General features: G+C 44.9%; 1 protein-coding gene across 3 annotated transcripts in view; it reads left to right on the forward strand.

Moving 5' to 3' along the window:
* The first annotated feature begins 997 nt into the window (after positions 1-997).
* dx (deltex E3 ubiquitin ligase) overlaps positions 998-19,097 on the forward strand; it is a 42,254-nt gene continuing 24,154 nt past the window's right edge. Inside the window, exons 1-7 of one of the 3 annotated variants that reach the window (XM_075877039.1) lie at positions 998-1,457; positions 1,545-1,690; positions 2,313-2,500; positions 3,605-3,676; positions 4,352-4,518; positions 5,300-5,364; positions 7,371-7,508. In XM_075877039.1, the coding sequence (XP_075733154.1) occupies positions 1,229-1,457; positions 1,545-1,690; positions 2,313-2,500; positions 3,605-3,676; positions 4,352-4,518; positions 5,300-5,364; positions 7,371-7,508 (1,005 nt within the window). In that variant the 5' untranslated portion in view covers positions 998-1,228. The remainder of the gene's footprint in view (positions 1,458-1,544; positions 1,691-2,312; positions 2,501-3,604; positions 3,677-4,351; positions 4,519-5,299; positions 5,365-7,370; positions 7,509-19,097) is intronic. The other 2 variants (XM_075877037.1, XM_075877038.1) reach the window with 2 other exon arrangements.

Consider the following 19,097-nt stretch of genomic DNA (forward strand, 5'->3'; position numbering starts at 1 on the left):
CACATTTACCGTAGAACATGGACATAGATTGAAATACACGTTATTTTTTCTTGAAAGCGAAATAAAAACTATTCTACAAAACGCTTTGCATTCATCGGGATGTCGACACATCTGTGTAGTGTCATTTATGCTATTTGGATTAAAATTCCTGAATTTCAACTAATTCAGTAACCTGTGGCGGAAGAGCCTTTTGAATTTTCAGTTTCGGTTTCTGCGCCGCCGACGCCGCCGCCGCCGACGAAAATTGGCCGCACGCCGCCGCCGATGAAAAAACCGGCGTGCGCCGACAACGCCGCCGCCGCCGCCGACTCTGTACGACCCCCACGCCGCCGCCGGTCAAAATCGCCTCGGCGCACACCTCTACTGGTAAATACTTAGAAAACAGCAGGTGGCCAAACCAAAAAGAACTATCGGTTACGAAGAAAGTGAAGGAAACGGAGACTGACATGTGGAAAATGGGCATGATTAAGAAGTCCGCACTAGAGATCTATCGAACTTTTAAGCAGGAAATTGCCAAGGAAAGGATCTATGATAATACTCGGGGTAGTTCTCTACTGTTTGAGGCAAGGACGGGAGTACTGCGAACCAAGACATATCGGGCCAAATAGGAAGGGGTAGACACAGTATGCAGTGCGTGTGGAGAGGAAGAAGAAACTGCCGAACAGTTGATAATGTTCTGTAAAGGGCTTCACCCTATAGTTCAGGATGATGGCGCAGAGTTTTTCAAAGCACTGGGGTTTAGGGACCGGGAGGGCAAAATAGACTTTAAGCAAGTAGACTTAACTAGAAGGAGGTTATCTGATTGGTGGCTAAAGTCAAGGCACGAGTAAAAATTAAACTCTTCACTGCAAAGTACGAATGCTCAAACTCACTTTTTTAAGGAAAAAAAATAAATAAAGTTTTGGGTTCATTAGGTATTACGGCTTGGTGGCGCTAGCCACCGCCCGATCTAAAGGGTACAGCCATATCTATCCATTCATTCTAAAATAAAAGAGAGAAAGAGTGTAGCCGCCGTTTTTCTTCTCATGCGGCAGGCATATTCCAGAGGAGGCGTTGTATCACATGTTTAGAAACAAACATGAAGGAAGAAAACAAAGAAAAGCATCGGCGGCAGCGTGAGCGGTAAGCTGGCCGTGGAAACAGAACCATGTGTACGAGCTGAGACAATATAGGCCTTGGTAGGTGATCAAGACGTAAAGTTCTGATAAGCCGCCGAGAACTCCAGACTATGGCAACTGCTGTGACACTATCCGTAGCTGTGTGGGAATACGTCCGATTCTCGGGAACGTGGACGGCGTACCCTCCGGAGGCGTGCGAGAAGCTTGAACGCGCTAGGATAAAGTCGGAAAGCAAAGATGAAATTAAAATACCCCTCGACATCGCATGCAGAGACGTGAAAGCTCATTTCGTCGATGTCGTTAAAATGCAGCAAGTATTTGGCGACGAACAGAATCACTGTAAGCACAGATCATTTCCGTGATCCTTGCAGCATCGGAGTCCCAGATGCGAGTTTGTGAGCATGCCTCTGCGTTACGCCATTGCAGGCTCTACTTCGCCTGTACGAAGAAACCTTTATCCCCTCGACAGTGCACCGGCGAAAGGTATCAGCTGGGAGTGGCAGACAAACAGCGGAAAGTGGTACCCTTACAGCGTGAATCTTTCTTGTCTCATTGAAAAAGCCAAGGAACACGTATGTAACTTCATTTCCAAAGTTGCGTTGTTGCATGCAACGATAAATTAGGGCGTCAGTTTTCTTTTTTTTTTCGGTTTTACCTCTTGGAGAGTGATCGTGGTTTGTCTTGCTCAAAATGCCCATAGTGTTCCGTTACCAGAGCGCGCCTAAAAATTAGCATGGCCCGCCGCGGTGGTCAAGTGGCTAAGGTACTCGGCTGCTGACCCGCAGGTCGTGGGATTGAATCCCGGTTTCGGCGGCTGCATTTTTGATGGAGGCGAAAATACTGTAGGCCCGTGTGCTCAGATTTGGGTACACGTTAAAGAACCCCAGATGGTCGAAATTTCCAGAGCGCTCCACTACGGCGTCTCTCATAATCATATGGTGGTCTTGGGACGTTGAAGCCCACATATCTATCCAAAAATTCAGCGAGGGTTTGGGTCACCCTAATCGTCAGTATCTATGGAAAAAAAAAGTGTTCTTTCAGCTGGTTATAACTTGTTTCTAAGTTGTTCGTTTCAGCTACCGTCTTATAAATTGCCCATTAGTCGTTCTGAAAGGCATATAATTGTGTTTATTATAAACTGGACCATACATAAAATGAGAAGTGCTTAATACAAGTTATCTGTATTGTTTCTAGGGGATGCCCAAGATTAACTTGCAGGACCACTATCCCGAATGCATATACACTGTGGAGTTTGGAAGCATGCATCAAAGAAACAACTTTACCAGTTTCTGCCGCATCATTCGAAGAGTTCAAGGAAGTAATTACCCATTGGCACCTGATGCCGTCACTTGTCCTGGAGTTGACCTCAGTGCACCTGAAAGGTTTTGTACAATATGCATTTATATGTAGTCATAAGCTACTGTCACAATCAGTGTTAATACATCGCTCACTTTCCTTTTCACATCTTTTACAGTGGTTCACCTTCAGAGCAGCATTCATATCTAGATTATAAGTCTCGCCAAATAACCTTCTCACATATACAGTGCTATAAAGAGGATGATTTCATTCCTCTACCAGTCTCGACCCAAGCTGCTCATTATTCAGTGCTTTGACCCAGTGAAAATGTCTGTTGGCAAAATTTATCATGTTTCATCGTGTTTTGTCTTGACCCAACGAGATTTGTGATGCTCTTGATTTCTTATCAACAACAGTAATAGTGTGACCTACATGAAAAACTGCTAAATAATTTTCGATTTACAGTAAACCACCACACTTCGGACAGGTAATTGTAGTTTATCTATAATTTATTTGACTAAGTTTTACTTGCCAGGCTCCTGTGAATGCTGATTCCATGTCTGTCACAAATGTAGTTTTCCTTAAGAAGTTTGTCCTCTAAAGCTTTTCGACCCAGTAGCGAGCATTCGTTTTAAACCTGCTACAGTTTTCTTATCTCTCTAGCAGCATCCAGCATCTCATTCATGTAGTAAAGCATGAAGCCATATTGTTTGGCTAAAGCAGAAAAGGAAAGCAAGCCATTATTGCTGTTATTTGTCACCCCTCAACACAAGGAAGTGGCCTTATGACCCGCATATGTCTGACACCGTCAGAACTCATTTCTTCAGAATTACTATTTAAAGCGAGTGTTTGGGCGAGCTGGTTGTTTATCGTCAAGGAGACTTAACAGCGCAGAAAAAAAACAGGAACGGACAGCCCCTGTCCGTGTTGGCTCTTTTTTGTCTGTGTTTTTTACCTATGCTGTTGAAATTTTCTTGACCTTGAGAATCACAATAAACAGTGCGTACAAAAAAAATCTACCACACGGCAGAAAGAAAACTATGTTGACATCCCAAATTAGTGCAATCAACTCATCCCTTTCTACGGTGCTTGTGGAAAGGTTGATGCATCTTGCTGGTGCACGTGTGTATTACACGAACGTATTTTGAGCTAAGAGGACAAGTTAATGCTGTCACCTTGTCTCACAACAGGAATGCAAAGAGAGCAGAACTGGTGCCACCTGTAAGTGACGACTCCTCCGACGTTATAGTAGTGACGGAGGTGTAAGTATCGAAATCAACTTACTTTACCTTTTTGTGTTGCACTGAAGAGTTATTTTGTGAAATTTTATCGAAGATAAAGAGCATTGGTATAAATGTCAACCTAAAATAACGTTGATTCAACACTTTATAATAGAATACCAGAGATTTAAATTTATTTTGTAGCTTACCCAGCAGCCTAAATAGAAATGAGGTGAAGGTGAGGTGACGTGAACTCTGTTTTTACTGGAGGAATTTAAACATGTTGTAATTTTAGACGTCAAAGTGTCAATTAAGATGAGCATTTCACAACTAGTAGGGTAGGTTTTTTTTTTTTTGTCACAAAAGCAGAGACGTGAATGTACATCCTGTTGCTGGTACCTATGGTTGCTGGGCCAATTTTATGTGTTCGGAGGCCTAATGTTATAAAATAAGAGCGTATTAAATTTCATTGACATGTTTTAATATGCCATAATTTGCATGCTTTTAAGCTGTATAATGTTCATTAAGGAAGTTCTAAAGCCTGGCCCTGTTTCACAACAGTTTCATCGAGGTGGAATGGAAAAATATCATGTGATAGTGTCTATAGCCTTCTTATCTGGAATAGAAAACACTTCTCTAAAAAATTCCGATGAGACAGTGTTTGTTCTAGTGATATAATTATATACCACTGATAATATTTACACATCTGTATTTCAGTTTACCTAAGAAACGCAGAGGGCGAAAAAGCAGCCGTATGGCTTTTGTTGCTGGACTCCCGCGTACATCAGAAGGTGCATCAGAGAACAAAAACCTGAAGGCAGAGGGCCCTAATACACTTGATGGCATAAAGCTGCCCGACAACTCACGGAGAGATACCAAGCAAGGTGAACAATTTTCTCGCAAGGTGGATATCAACAGCTGAAAAATGCTTCTCTAGCATAGCAATACGTCTGACAAGTCTTCCACAGCTGAACCTGCTGATTCTAGATGGGTATCTTGGTATAGTGTCTGTTTACAGCGGGTGTATTATTTCCTTGACCATTCAATCTAAAGCAAATAAAAAGTATATAGGCATTCTGTAACTTCATTAAATAGGCACCTGCTGCAGTAGTTTAGTGGCTGAAACATTGTGCTGCTAAGCTCGGAGATGCGAGCTTGACTCCCACCCTTGACCAGCTGCATTTCGATTGGGTTGATAATTCAAGAATGTTTCTGCACATATGGTTGGGTACACATTAAAGTATGCCAGGTAGTATTAACTTTAATTCCCCCTAATACAACATGCCTCGTAATAGTATATTGTGGCTCTGGCTTGTGAAACTCGAGCAATTAATTTAGGTTGGCATCCCTTGAGGTGTGTATGTATTGAAGGGCTCGCTTGTGGTTTTCACATGCAAGCCACTCGACTTGTAAACGTTGCATTTACATCACAAGCATGTTCTGGTTACTAATTGAAAAACGCATCGGTGACTACTTCACAGAATGTATTTCATGCCTGACTTATCTTGGAAGTGAGGTAAACTGTAGTTTTCTGAATCACAGACCTTCCCTCATAAACTGCTATGCATCCTTAGACGAGATGCTATCTCAGGTTGTGATTGTGCTGCTTGTGCTATGAAGGAAACAATTATCTTGCCTTCATTTAGTCTCCTCGTTCTCTTGCAGAACCTCTTGGACCTGAGGAGTTTCTTAGAAAGCACACAGTTAATGTCAAGGGTACCATTCCAGCAGTAAGTTGAAGATGAAGTGTTTGAATAATTTGTGTCATATATTTCGTTTATCTGTGGCTAGCAAAAGCTACCTGGAATGCCAGCAGTTGAGATACACTAGTGGCTGAACAATTTTTTTCAAAATTGTAATCTATAAACTGCCCTAAAGTCGTAAAAAGTACTAAGTTGAATCCAAGTGTAGTGAACATTTATCATAAATGATCAGCATGTACCATAATATTCCTTTTACTCATATATATGGATGGTATCTTTATGGCACGTATGATTTTGTTATGTAACAAACTTTGACAATACTGTCAAGACCAGATATATCAAATTATTGTTAATATGATAACTGGAGCATCTCCCAGAATACACACTGGAAAGCACAGCACTGACTGGGAAATGAAACGTGGAAACTTGGGCAGGTTGGCAAAACATCACTGAATACGAGAACAGCGTGACAGACAAGGACGGTAGGCTCTCTTTATACAGTGCTGTGTGTGTTATTTCTGCCAGTCATTGTTGTTAGCACTGTTCTTATATTCAATCATTACTAGGAAAATACAGTATTAACTGCATATCAAAAATTCTTGCTGCCACTTTGAATACTATGTAGCACATTGAACATTGAACCCCTAGAAATGCACCCTAACAATACTTTGATCACTTCTTGCGTTGTTAGTAGGCTTGGGCAAATATTTAAATGAATAATAAGGTATTCGAATTTGCCTTGATTCGAATTCAAATTTCTGGATGACGAAAATATTTTATTATGCAAATTCGAAGAAAAAGGGGACTGTCCCTAATCCAGGACACCTATGGCAACCTCTGCGACAACCCTGGTCTGCAGAATAAGCGCCCGACAGACCTTGGGGGTGCCGTCACGAGAGGTGCCTTCCTACTGCTCTTGGGTACAGGTGAACCAAAGTATTGGTGGGATCTCAAACTATTCGGCAAGAACGAATGAGTGTATGTTAATTTGCATGTAACACTTTTGTGAAGGTGGTTTCACTGCAGTGTAGAGATGATATACCGTTAATACACCTTTACAGGGCAAATCTGCACAGCCTCGAAGCCTCACTCTAAGATTAATGAGCATATTACCCTCGCATTTTTTCTTCTATCTTTTGTAAGTTGAAATATTATATAGTGACTTCTAAGTAAAGTAAATTTTAAAATGTAACATATTTTACATGTTATCCCTTGCATTCTACCGAAAGTCAAGTCCTGCTATTATTCAAAGTCCCTTCCACTTCCTTTGAAATGAAAAAAAAAATTGCTCATGCCTTATTTCAATTTTTAATAAAATATAAGGTAGGTTAGTTAGGTCGTGAAAAATATGATGTATACTGTTTGAATCTGATTGAAGGTATTCTAATCGTTTAACTATTAGCTTTGAACCTTAAATTTACTATTCGTACAAGCCTAGTTGTTAGAAATATTTATGCTGTTGAAATGATTGATGATGTCAGACATGACTGTGACTGTGAAGGGAATTGTACATACCATCACGATAAAATTAACAGGATGCAAGTCTAAAACAATAGAGGGCTCTTAATTGAGGGTCTTATTTGCACTCCATAGTGACAGTTTTGCTAAGCTTCAATCAACACAGTTGGTAACACAATGAGGCATACTCATAGCACGAAAAAAATATGGTGCTGTGACGCGTACTACCTGTGCCTTATGTTTTTTCAAAACTACGAAATATTAAAATTTTTTGCGCTATCTCTCGTATTCTGCATGTCCATATTCAAGTGTGCAGTAGTCTCTCACAAAAGGGAACCAGAATGAACCAGTAAAATCTGTTGTGTTGAACAGTAGTTCAAAAAGAGCTTTTTGTTTACTGATAGTCCACTGGTACTTACACTGGAGAACTGCTTTTTCACGAAAATGATTTGTAGGATGCACAAAAAGTTTGCATTTTTGCTCTGTATAGTCTATAAGCACTGCCACATGCCATATGTTCTGCTCAGGCCTGTTGGTTTCTTGCTATACCTACATTTTGTTGTATCTCCCGGTAGGAAGACTGCAGCATCTGCTGCGAACCACTGGCTGCCTCCTCGTCTTACAACCGCAGTGGCAGGGTGGTTCGCCTGGCCCACTGTAGCCATCATTTCCATTACGCCTGCCTTGTGGCTATGTTTAAGAGCAATGCAAAGGTCAGTGACTGCCATTGTCCAAACAAAAACACAGTGTAGTACATCTACAGTATTGCCACGTATACACTGTTTTGCTCTTTCAATCTGCTTGATGACCATCTTGGACTTGGTCTTATTGTTGCCACACTTTTAACTGTGGCGCAACATATTCCTGTGTTTAATTCTCTGTAGAAATACAATAATTCTTGAAAGTGCCAAATGGAGATCTGGGTTATACAGTTAAACCCATTTATAAGAGGCATGCTCGAGACAGCAATTCTTGTTCTTTATATGAGATATTTCTTATAAGCAGGGTACCAGGTATGCATTTTCTTATCAACCGGTGTTTTACTGTAGGCACACTGGTGTCTCTTACACCCATTTGTCTCTCATATCAGTTTTTCTTATAAGGGTTCGACTGTACATTAACATTGTTTTCTGGTGTGTCTTGACAGCAGTGTTTGTCACATTGCCACGATGCCACACCATGCTTCAACAATAGTCAGAAGTGGGGGCAATGTGGAAAAACCTATGCAAACAGGCATTTAAAAGTCAAAGCAACAAGCAGCATTTCGTTGTGGTGCTCTGACAGTGCATGCAAAGCATGCATTAATCCTTTCAGACACTTTATACACAATTGTGTACGTCATTTTTTTTACTTGTTGTGCCATTTAGGAGCCAAAAAAGAGCAAGATGCACTGGGGCTTACATGAAATGCACCTCCTGCCTAATAAACTTGTCTTCATTTAACTTCACTTTTCATCGTACTGTTGCATATACAGTAGACTCGCGATAATTCAAACTCTGATAATTCGAACTTTCGGTTAATTCATACAAAATTCAAAATTTTGGTTGGCTCGCTATGCTTTCAATGTATTTAAAAGCCGCTTAATTCAAACTTCGTCATTCGGTTAATTCGTACTTTCTGCCTGTCCATACCGGAAAATTTCTGCTGATTTGCCGGCAATATTTGAAAATTTGCGTGCTTATGATTATCATAATAGTCTGATATTGAAAAATAAGCGCCTTAAAACTTCAAGGGAAAAGGTTTTGCCACACAATCATTTCTCAGCATTCCGCGCCGCTGTGGAAAAAAAAAACGAAAAACAAAAACGGCCCGGTGGTTACGAAGCTGGCTCGCGGCTTATCTCTGCTTTTCCGGCGTGCCGGTGGCGCCGGCCGACTCCGAAGCACGTGACCTGCCCACAGAATGCGTACAGGTCTGCCCGTCTTTCTTACGTGCTGCGCATTTTTCGATCGGCCATGTCACCGCGAGGAAAATATCGGACACTACCCCTAAAAGAGAAATTGGCCGCTATCCAGGAAGTCGACGCTGGGGTAAAGAAGACTGAAGTGGCACTGAAGTATGGAATAACCAAAAGTACTCTCACAACCATTCTGAAAGCCAAAGACCAGCTGCAGAATAACGCGAGCCGCTTCGCTCCCGATCGGAAAAGGCTTAGGGAAGCTGCGTACCCGGATCTCGAAAACGCCGTGCTTCTTTGGCTCAAGCGCGCACGGAGCTCCAATTTACCGATAAATGGGCCAATCCTACGAGAGAAAGCTGAAGAACTTTCCTTGCGCTTGGGAATTGAAGATTTCAATTGCAGCGATGGCTGGATTTCTCGGTTCAAGGAACGCCACGGTCTCTCCTTCAAAACAGTGAGTGGTGAAGCAGCAGTGGTCGATGAAGCTGTTTCTTCTGACTGGCGGCAGACTAGACTTCAAAGCCTGCTGCTTGAATACTCTCCGGCTGATGTATATAATGCCGACGAAATGGGGCTGTTTTTTAAGTGCCTGCCCGATCAAACCTTGTGTCGCAAGGGAGAGCGTTGCACTGGCGGAAAGCTGAGCAAAGAACGGTTAACCGTCATGGTTTGCGCCAATATGGACGGAAGTCACAAGCCAGAACTCTTCGTTGTGGGCAAGTCAAAGCGTCCTAGGTGCTTTAAAGGCGTCCGAACACTCCCAGTTGCATATGACGGAAACACGCGAGCCTGGATGACGCAAGGTTTGTTCGAGGGTTGGCTCCGCAAACTGGATGGGCAAATGAAGCGAGCGAAAAGGAAAATTTTGCTCATTGTTGATAACTGCCCTGCGCACGGCGACGTGGAGGGGCTGGAAGCAATTCGCCTTGAATTTCTGCCTCCTAACACTACAGCTGTCCTCCAGCCCCTGGATCAAGGGGTAATCAAATGCTTGAAGCTTAATTACCGGAAAACACTGCTGAAGAGAATGCTGATATGTATGGACAATTCATGCCTTACAGTGTCACACTACTCTCATCGTTGGGCATGCTCGCCGACGCATGGAATGCTGTCTCATCAGCAACAATAAGGAACTGCTTCGAGCATGCCTTCCGCATACCTGGCTGCAGCATTGCCACTTCATCTGACTGCTTGCAGACTGAGGGCGACGATGAAAGCCAAGTGCTGTCTGCTCTAAAAGCGCACAACATAGCTGCCGACCTCGACAGTTATGCAGCTACTGATGATAACCTGTGCGTGTGCAGGGAGGACACACTCGATGACTTGGTGGCAGAGGTGCTGCCAGCACAACACAGCAGTGTAAGTGAAGAAGAACCGGAAGTGGAAAATGTGACAACTGCACAGGCTTTCCAGTACATTGCTAAAGTGAGAAAATTTCTGACAACAAGAGAAAACTCTCAGAATCAACTGGCAGCACTTACTGGCATCGAGAGCTTTGTGCTAAATGCGCATGTGGCAAATAAGCAGTTGACCATCTATGATTTTTTTAAAAGGTCTAGTCTGCAGTAGATAGTCAATAAACTTGTTGACCATACATGCACCGCTCTCTGTTTTTGTGTAGTTAGGATCTAGAGATGCTTAAAAGTGTGAATATAGATGTCTGATCATAATTTGTGCTGTCACCTTACCCAGAGTCGCATATATGAGAACTTCTGATAATTCAAACAGCCTGATAATTCAAACAAAATCCAGGGGTCCCTTCGAGTTTGAATTAATGAGAGTCGACTGTAATCAGTTTGCTGAAGGCACTACCATGGTCGAGGAGTCATTCGACATTGCGCTACCCTGGAGCCACGTCGAAATATTTGTTTCTTTTTTTCGCAAAATCACTAAATCCAGAAACCAATGTGCACTATGTTTATAGCTTGAGATTTGATTCTATATATGCAAGAACATAACATGAATGTCTTCAGAGTGAGGAGATATTTAATCAAACTTTATTTTTGAACAACTACTATAAAACAATCTATTGTAAAATTACTTTTTTTTGCAATAGCAACAATAGGATATGGAGTGCCTTGATATCATGCTGTGTCAGTTTCATGCATTTACGGACAGTTCTTCATAAGTGGCATCTGAAAGGGTTAATTCAATCTTATAAGATCTCCGGCCTTTTAAGGGGAGACGCGGGTCGAAAAGTCGCGTTTTTTTTCCAAATTTCACCTTTTCTGTTTTTTGTTGCTTTATCATCTTTATACATTATATTTTGACATCTGAAAATATCACAGCGAAATAAGCATCAGAAGTCAGTGAAAAACGCGTCTGAGTGAGCGGCAGTGACGCGCGGCATCACGAAATTTACACAAAACGGGCTGCTGTTCGCGTGCTCGCGGGGCCGCGAAGAGAGCTGTCCGCCATATTGCGGCCGCTGGCTCGTGTAGAGTTGTCCTTACTCTCCACGATCCCGGTTCTTGAAGTCTCGTACGTTCACGAAAAATCTAAAAAAAAAGCAACAAAAACAGTCTTTTCCCGCCGTTTCAAACCGCGCGCCACTAACGCAGGGCCGCCATTGGCTGACAGCACCCGTGTTTTCTTGCCGTAGTTCGCTTCACTGTTTTCCGGAGTTATTTTTCGCTGTTTTCGTGCGATGGCAAGCCCGAAAAAGGCCGTTGCCGACCATCGGAAATACAGAAGTAAGAACAAGTTCAGAGGGAAGCGGCGGAGGACGTACAAGAAAGCCACCGCCAACGAAAATGTCCGCGACGGGCCAGCGGCCGGTAGGCCTAACATCGACCACGGCAACGTCGACCATGGCAACTGCGACGACGAGATCAACGCTGCAGTGAATTTTGTGAGTGCATCGCAGAAAAAGATCGCGTTATTCGAAAACGACGTCAGGCCGAATGCCGATCGTGCCGAAAGCGTAGTGCTGTGCGAGTTGGGTGCATTGACGGCCGTCGTCGCAGGCGCGGCATGCCCCGTTTGTCACGAGAGTAAACTCGCAGTTCGGGCACCGAATAAAAAGCGGAAAGGCCTTTCGGCGTTTCTGGAGCTACACTGCGAGAATGCGGAGTGCTCGGAGAGCATCCTTTCGTCCGCGTACTCGTCGAAGCGGGTCGCGTCAGATGGCGGCCGCGGTGCAAGCAGAAGCTACGACAGCGGGAGTTCGCGTGACGCCTTTGCCGTGAACCTGAAAGTGGTGCTTGCAGCGCGTGCCGTCGGTATCGGGCATGAGCAACTTTCACGATTTTGTGCAGTAGTTGGATTGCCAAACCCTATGCACCATAAGACCTTCCATGCTATCGGCAAAAAGATTCACAGTGCGGCAGTGAAGGCTGTCTGTGAAAACATGCAAAGGGCACGCAGCGTCACCAAAGAGGTGGCTGGTAACAGTGACGTGCCAGTCATGTTTGACGGCACATGGCAAAAAAGAGGCCACAAAAGCCACAATGGTGTGGGAACTGTAGTGTCCTTGGACACTGGTTTGTGCCTGGACTATGAAGTGCTTTCCAACTTCTGCCTGGCGTGCAGTTTGCATAACGACATGGGAGGCGATGAAGAAACATGGCAGGCGTTTCATCATCCCGTTTGTGAGAAGAATTGCGACTGTTCTTCGCATGCCATGGAGGCCGAAGCTGCAGTGCGCATTTGGCAGAGGACTGTGGACTATGAGACACCCCTGCGGTTCACCATCTTCCTAAGCGATGGAGACAGCAAGGCCTACAACGGGGTCTGTGATGCCAACGTGTACCCTGACACTCCAATTGAAAAAGAGGAGTGCACCAACCACGTGGCGAAACGTCTGGGCACCGGCCTGCGGAAGCTGCCAACGCCACTTCCACGAGGGGAGAAGCTGAAGGAGACCACCATCCAGAAGCTTCAAACTTACTTTCAGGTGGCCATTGTGAACAATCGGGGAAATGTCCACAAGATGTACACTGCCATATGGGCCTCATGTTTGCACTCGTGCTCAACAGACGGTGCTGGAAGTCACAAGTTCTGTCCTGCAGGCCCAGACTCGTGGTGCAAGCACCGACGTGCTGAGGCGCAGGGCCAGCCTGCACCGTGCCACACCCCCCTCCTGACCAAGGCCCAGGGTTTGGCAGTCCTCCCAATCTACAAGCGTCTCACAGATGCGAAGCTGCTTGCCCGGTGCCTCCACGGCAAGACACAGAACGCGGCCGAGTCCCTGAACAGCAAAATATGGCTGCTGTGTCCAAAGACCCGGTTTGCTTCCCGGACTGCTGTGGAAACAGCCACAGCCATTGCAGTCCTGTGGTTCAACCGGGGCCACGCGAGCTTTGAAAAGGTGCTGGAAGAGCTTGGGGTGCTTCCTTCGGAGGCCCTGGTTACCCTCAGCGACCGCCGAGACAGCATGCGCATGCACAAGATGAATGTGCGTCAGACCGCTGAGGCGAGGGCACACCGTCGCAGTGCAGCCAAGAGGGCCCGGGTGGAAGAGTCCTGCCGCACCAGCCGGGAAGGGAAAACCTACGGTGCTGGAGAGTTTTAGACAACTGATATTCCCTCTGGACATGTGTGTATGTGTTCAGCACAAGTTTCGTGCTACTGCGTTTTTCATTTTTGTAAATACAGACTTTCAAACTTTCAAACGCGTTTTTCTCATTTCGCAATTTTGGCCAATTTGCATTTTTTGCGGGAAGTGTTTCGGGCACTTAGAATGGTCATACGACGACGAAATTTGGCACACACATTGAGGAGAGTGCGTAGGGTGCCGATATCTACTTGAATCAGCACAACCTATCAGCTGTAAATATCTATTAATAAATTTAATGGTGGTCGAGTGGAAAAAAAAGGGTAGTTTGCTACACAGATGTTTTTTTCATAGTTTCAAAGTTGGAGCACAATTTCTAGCTAGATATCGGCACTCTATGGCTAATAGGGAGCAAAAGGAGCCATTGAACAACTCTCTGCATGAACATTTAGTATGCGCGAAAGTTCCCGGAAAACTTATCAAGTTTCACCATTACTTGAAACACAACTCCCAAACTATTGCACTTATGTAAAAACTGATTACAGATTTGGAATCAGGAGGAAAAACTGCATCAGTGGTCCAATTTCTGAAGCTCTAAGTTGAATAACAAAAAAAAAGTGCTTTCGAGGAGCGTCTCCCCTTAAGGGGAGACGCTCCTCGAAAAAGTTTTTTTTTTACTTCTAGTAATAGAGACTTGAAAAGTTTGTTATTAGTATAGTTTTTCATGCAGATTTCAAATATGCAATCATTTTTTGTGTAGCTGCCATAATTATTGAGTTATGCCATAAACAATAGCAAAAAGTTACATTTTTTGCGGGCACTCTTTTATGTACTAAACTTTCAGTAAAAGCACTGTGCCTGATCTTATTTGACTCTTGGTAGATTGAAAAGTGCAAATATCTATATAGATATGTCACAGAAATATTGGAACCAAGAAAAAAAAAATTGTATTGAATGACTTATTATTTTCAATCTCCCTTGAAACAATAAGCTAATATTTTCACAACTAATGCTGGTAGGCATTGCAATTCAGAGTAGATATTTGCATTCTGCATCTGTTGAAGAATATGTGTGCCAAGTTTCGTTACTATACAATGAATATAAGTTTCTAAAAGGCTGCCCGGAAAACGTGAAACTGTCAGAAAAAATGAAAATGAGGAAAACAAGTTTGAAAGTTTGCAAAGTTGGCATTTATTAGGAAATCATTCTTTTTGCATCAAATTGGGGCACAATGAAAAGTACCTTGCCTTGAATGCACTGCAAGTGTCTAGAAGTCCCCTGCACCATAGCTTGGTCCTTCACGGCTCTTGCGGTCAGTGTCCTCAACACGAGCTCTCTTCGCTGTGTTGCGACGGTGTGCCCTCGCTTCTGCAGTTTGCTTCAGGTTCATCTTCCTGATGCGCATGACGTCACAGTGGTCACCATGTGTGGCCAGATCTTGTGAGGGGAGAATTCCAATGCCTTCGAGCACTTCTTCAAAGCCCCTGTGGCCTTTGTTGTACCATAGTACAGCAGGAGCGGTGGCTGTCTCCACAGTTGTTCTGGAGGCGAACTTTGTTTTTGGACATAGCAGCCATATCTTGCTGTTCAGCGATTCGGCTGCATTCTGTGTCTTGCCATGAAGGCACCGAATAAGGAGTTTCTCCTCTGTAAGGCGCTTGTAGATAGGCATAATTGCCAATCCTTGAGCCTTCTTCAACAGTGGGGTGTGGCGTGGTGCAGGCTCCCCCAGTGCTTCCGCACGCTTGTGCTTGCACCACGAATTTGGTCCCGCGGGGCAAAAGTTGTGGCTACTGGCACCATCACTGGAGCAGCAATGAAAATACGATGCCCATATGGCAGTGTACATATTTCGGACACTGTCCTTGTTGCTCGTGATGGCGATCTTGTAATATGTTTGTAGTTTTATTATTGTCGCATCTTTCAGTTTTTCGCCTCGTGGCAGTGGCGTTGCCAATTTTCGTAGGGCAGTTCCCAAGCGCTTTGCAACGTGGTTCGTGCACTATTCTTTGTCAATGGGGGTGTCACAGTATACATTTGCCTCGCAGACTGCAGTGTAGGCCTTGCTGTCACCATCACTTAGGAAGCTGGTGAATCGCAGTGGAGTTTCATAAGACAAGGTCCTCTGCCATATATTGACAGCTGCCGCAGGTTCCATTGCATGGGATGAGCAGTCAGTGTTTTTTTGGCAAACTGGAAGATGAAAAGCTCACCATATCTCTTCATCCTCCCCAAGGTCCCTGTGTATACTGCAAGCATGGCAGTAGTTCGAAAGAACTTCAAAATCGAGGCAGAGCCCCGTGTCCAGGGACACGACTGTGCCCACTCCATTGTGGCTTTTATGACCTCTTTTCTGCCAGGTGCCATCAAACATGACTGGCACATCTCTGCCGCCGACTGCGTCCTTCGTGATGTTTCGTGCCTGGTGCAAGTTTTTGCTCACTGCCGTCATCGCCTCACCATGGAGCTTCTTGCAAATGCCGTTGAATGTCTTGTGATGCATCGGGCTCGGAAGACCAAGAATCGCACAAAATCGTGAAAGTTGGTCGTGGCCTGCGCCTATAGCGCGTGCTGCCAGAACTGCCTTCACGTTTACAGCAAAGCTGTCACGCGAGCTGCCGCTGTCAAAACGAGCGCTCGTTCCTTGGTCCCCGGCCGAAGCAGTACGTCTCGACGTGTGCGTGAACGAAAGTGCAGATTCAGGGCAATCAGAATTTTGACAGCACAGTTCGAGGAATGCCGAAAGTCCTTTGCGCTTTCCAGCTGCCTCTCGCACGCCGAGCTTCCGTTCGCGGCAGGTTGGGCATTGCGCACCCGCCACAAGTGCCGTCAGCGCATCGATTTCGCAAAGCAGCATGTTCGCAGTAGCAGCATCTACCGGTCTACGTTCACTCTCGAAGAATCCAATCTTCCTTTGGGATGCACTGACGAATTCCACGGCAGCGGCTATTTCACAACCACTGTCGCAGGGTTCGGTGACGGTGTTAGGCCTATCCGAAGTCGGAGCGTCGGGGCGTTGGTCGGGGGCGACATCGTCGTTCGCTGTCGCTTTGCGAAGCGTCCGACGCCGTTTCCCTCGATACTTGTGGCGAGTTCTGAACTTTCGATTATCTGAACTGCACTTCTTCGGGCTTGCCATGACGCAAAAATGCAGAGAAACGCAGAAAAACTCGATCGCGACGTCCGAGGCTTCGCTCTTTTGCCGGAGAGATAGGAGGGGGAGGAGCGTGGAGCGCACCGCCGTTCAATGGCGGCCTCGCGCTGTGTGCCGCGATATTCAAAACGCGTGACGTACGCGTTGTTTTTCTCGTTTTTTGTTTATTCTGCGTGAAGGCACGAGACTGGCTACTAGTGGATTATGAAGGATACGGCCTTCGCAGCGTGCGTGCACGATTGCAAATGGCGGCCAACGCGTCGTTTTCGCGACAGGACGACGCGAACTTCGCCGTTTTTCGCGACTTTCGCGCATTTCTCGCGTCACCGCTGCCCACTTGGAAGCATTTTTTGATAATTTCTCGTGCGAATTTCAGCTTGATATTTTCAGAAGTAATAGATTATAGTCCAAGGATGCCAATACAGCCGGAAAAAAAAAAAGCGAAAATTTTCCGGAAAACCGCGACTTTTCGACCCGCGTCTCCCCTTAAGGGGGGTGGCTACCCTGGAAACCGAACTTTTTTATTTTGTAAGATATCTACATGAAACTTTCAGGTTATGTTCATTACATTAAAACTAGAAAAACTGCGAAGTTTCATGAAATTGTGTTCAGTGGTTCTAGTGTTACTGAGGTCTAATTGGGTGGTTCACTTGTATGCCTGAGGAAGAGCTGAAAGAAATCCCAGGACATACCAGAAGCCTGAAATTTTTTGTGGTGATCCCTGGATAGATATCCTAGGGTGCTAGAGAGCTGTTTTTTTAATTTGCCCTCCGAAAAATTTTATGCAACTTTGAATTTATGTAGGCAGTATTTATGGCATTAAAAAATAATTGTTTTAATAATAATGGCACCAATTTTCAAAAAAAGAAGCTTGTTACACCCTGGCAAAATCATCTAGGAGCAGAATAAAATAAATGGCACACAAATCTGATTAGCAGTTCTTGAAAAATCGCTTTCCTCAGCACCACAACTAGCTAAAAAGTCCATTTTGAGAAAATGGGCTTTGAAAGTTCAGCACATGTTTTTTTCCTCAAAAAGCTTCAGCAGAGGAGCTTGAAGTTTTTTTGTGCACTTTTTTCTTTTTTGTCTTCCCTCCATCTTCTCTAAGTGCTGCTTAGAATTTTCTTTTTAGACGTAGGGCATCTTTTTCAAGAGCCGGCTGCATCAGTTCAAATTTTTCCTGTTTCGCTGGAGTAGATTCGAGTTTAGCGAGAACGGCGTCTCGCATTCGCATCAGTTTCTTCCTAAGTTAGGAAATGCGTCGTCAGATGAAGGGTCGACGGTCCATGTACGCTATTGGCCCCAATGCAGACGAAGTGCTGGATCTGGCGATAACAGTAACACTCGGTGTCACGCTCGAGGGTACCAATTCAGAGCACGTGCTGGATCCAGCGATCTCGGACGCGCTCAATGCCTTTGTGGCTCCAGGTACGCACGGTTTGTTGGATTCTGAACTGGTGGCAGCCGACAGCACAGTTTTGCCGGCGCAAGCATCTACGCTCTGGGCCTTTGCAGCAGAAAAGCGGAATTTTGATCCTCGTAGAATCCGCATAACGCGTTTGCGCGTTCTGTAGCACACCGTCTTTGGCTTCGTTGCCGCATCACGCACAGCAGCAAAAATAAAAGGCACAAAACTTGTGTGAAAAGAAAAAAAAGAAGGGAAACTGATCGCAAATAACAGTGCAAGGCAAAAGCGGCCTGTAAGCAAACATCTATCGAAGTTGACGGAGCAGAGAGCAACAAGGAGACAAGGGCGCCGGACGTGCCATCGCCAGGAGGAACACCGCCCCCGCTTCCAGCGCAGCAGCCAATGGCGGGCGCGCTTCTGCCCGCGAGATGTAAATGAGCTGCTCTGGCCAATCAGTGCTCCGCATCGCATCTTGTAGAAACGCGGATAGCATCTGAACCGCACCGTTGACGCTATTTTGAAAGGTGGCAAACGAGAGAGAGAGAATTCACAATTAAAACCACATCAAGATGGCGTGGGACGGCCGCATGGTCTCCAAATGGCGCGCGCATGAAGTTTCGTTCGATTTTGGTTTTTGCATGTGTTTTGGGCGCTGTGGTGGCCTGGAAAAATGCATCTTTTTTGCACTTGGGGGTTGAATTAGGCACTAATATTTACAGAATAGGTAGTTTATGTAATATACAACCCAAAAATATGTTTTTTGCAAAAACCAACTTTTTTGCGATTTTTTGGTTTTCAAGGGCCGCGTCATGCGCTATTTGAAAACTGAGAAATCGCAAAAGAGTTGATTTTTTGAAAACCACATATTCGGGTAGCATGTCTTATACACTATCTGTTTTGTGAATATCAATGTTTAATTAATCGTGAAAGTATGTCAAACAAATTATATCATGCCGCGGTAGCCGGGGAGGGGCCAGCAAGCACTGAAAATACCCCAACTTCACGTTTTGCAATTTCCCAACTACGCAGCCTAGTGCCGCCATCTTAGTCTTGTTTTGCTCAATAATTCTTGCTGTTTTTTTTTTTTCTACCGCCTGGGGCAGCAGCGTGGCCGAAACTAAATCGCTCATGATTGTGGGGCTCTCGAAGTTTTGAAGTGTCCCGCGGCTCGGATGCAAAGCCACGATTGGAGGAAGCGCATGACTCTCAAGGGAGTGGGTGGACATGCAGCTCGTATTGGATGTTGCGTGCGATGACCATAGCTCGGCATACTCACTCATGAGTACACTCACTCACACTCATTCATGCTCATTTGAATGTGGTGAGTGTGAGTATAAGTGAGTAC

The sequence above is a fragment of the Rhipicephalus microplus genome, chromosome X (assembly GCF_043290135.1).
Source record: "Rhipicephalus microplus isolate Deutch F79 chromosome X, USDA_Rmic, whole genome shotgun sequence".
Classification (NCBI taxonomy): Eukaryota; Metazoa; Arthropoda; class Arachnida; order Ixodida; family Ixodidae; genus Rhipicephalus; species Rhipicephalus microplus.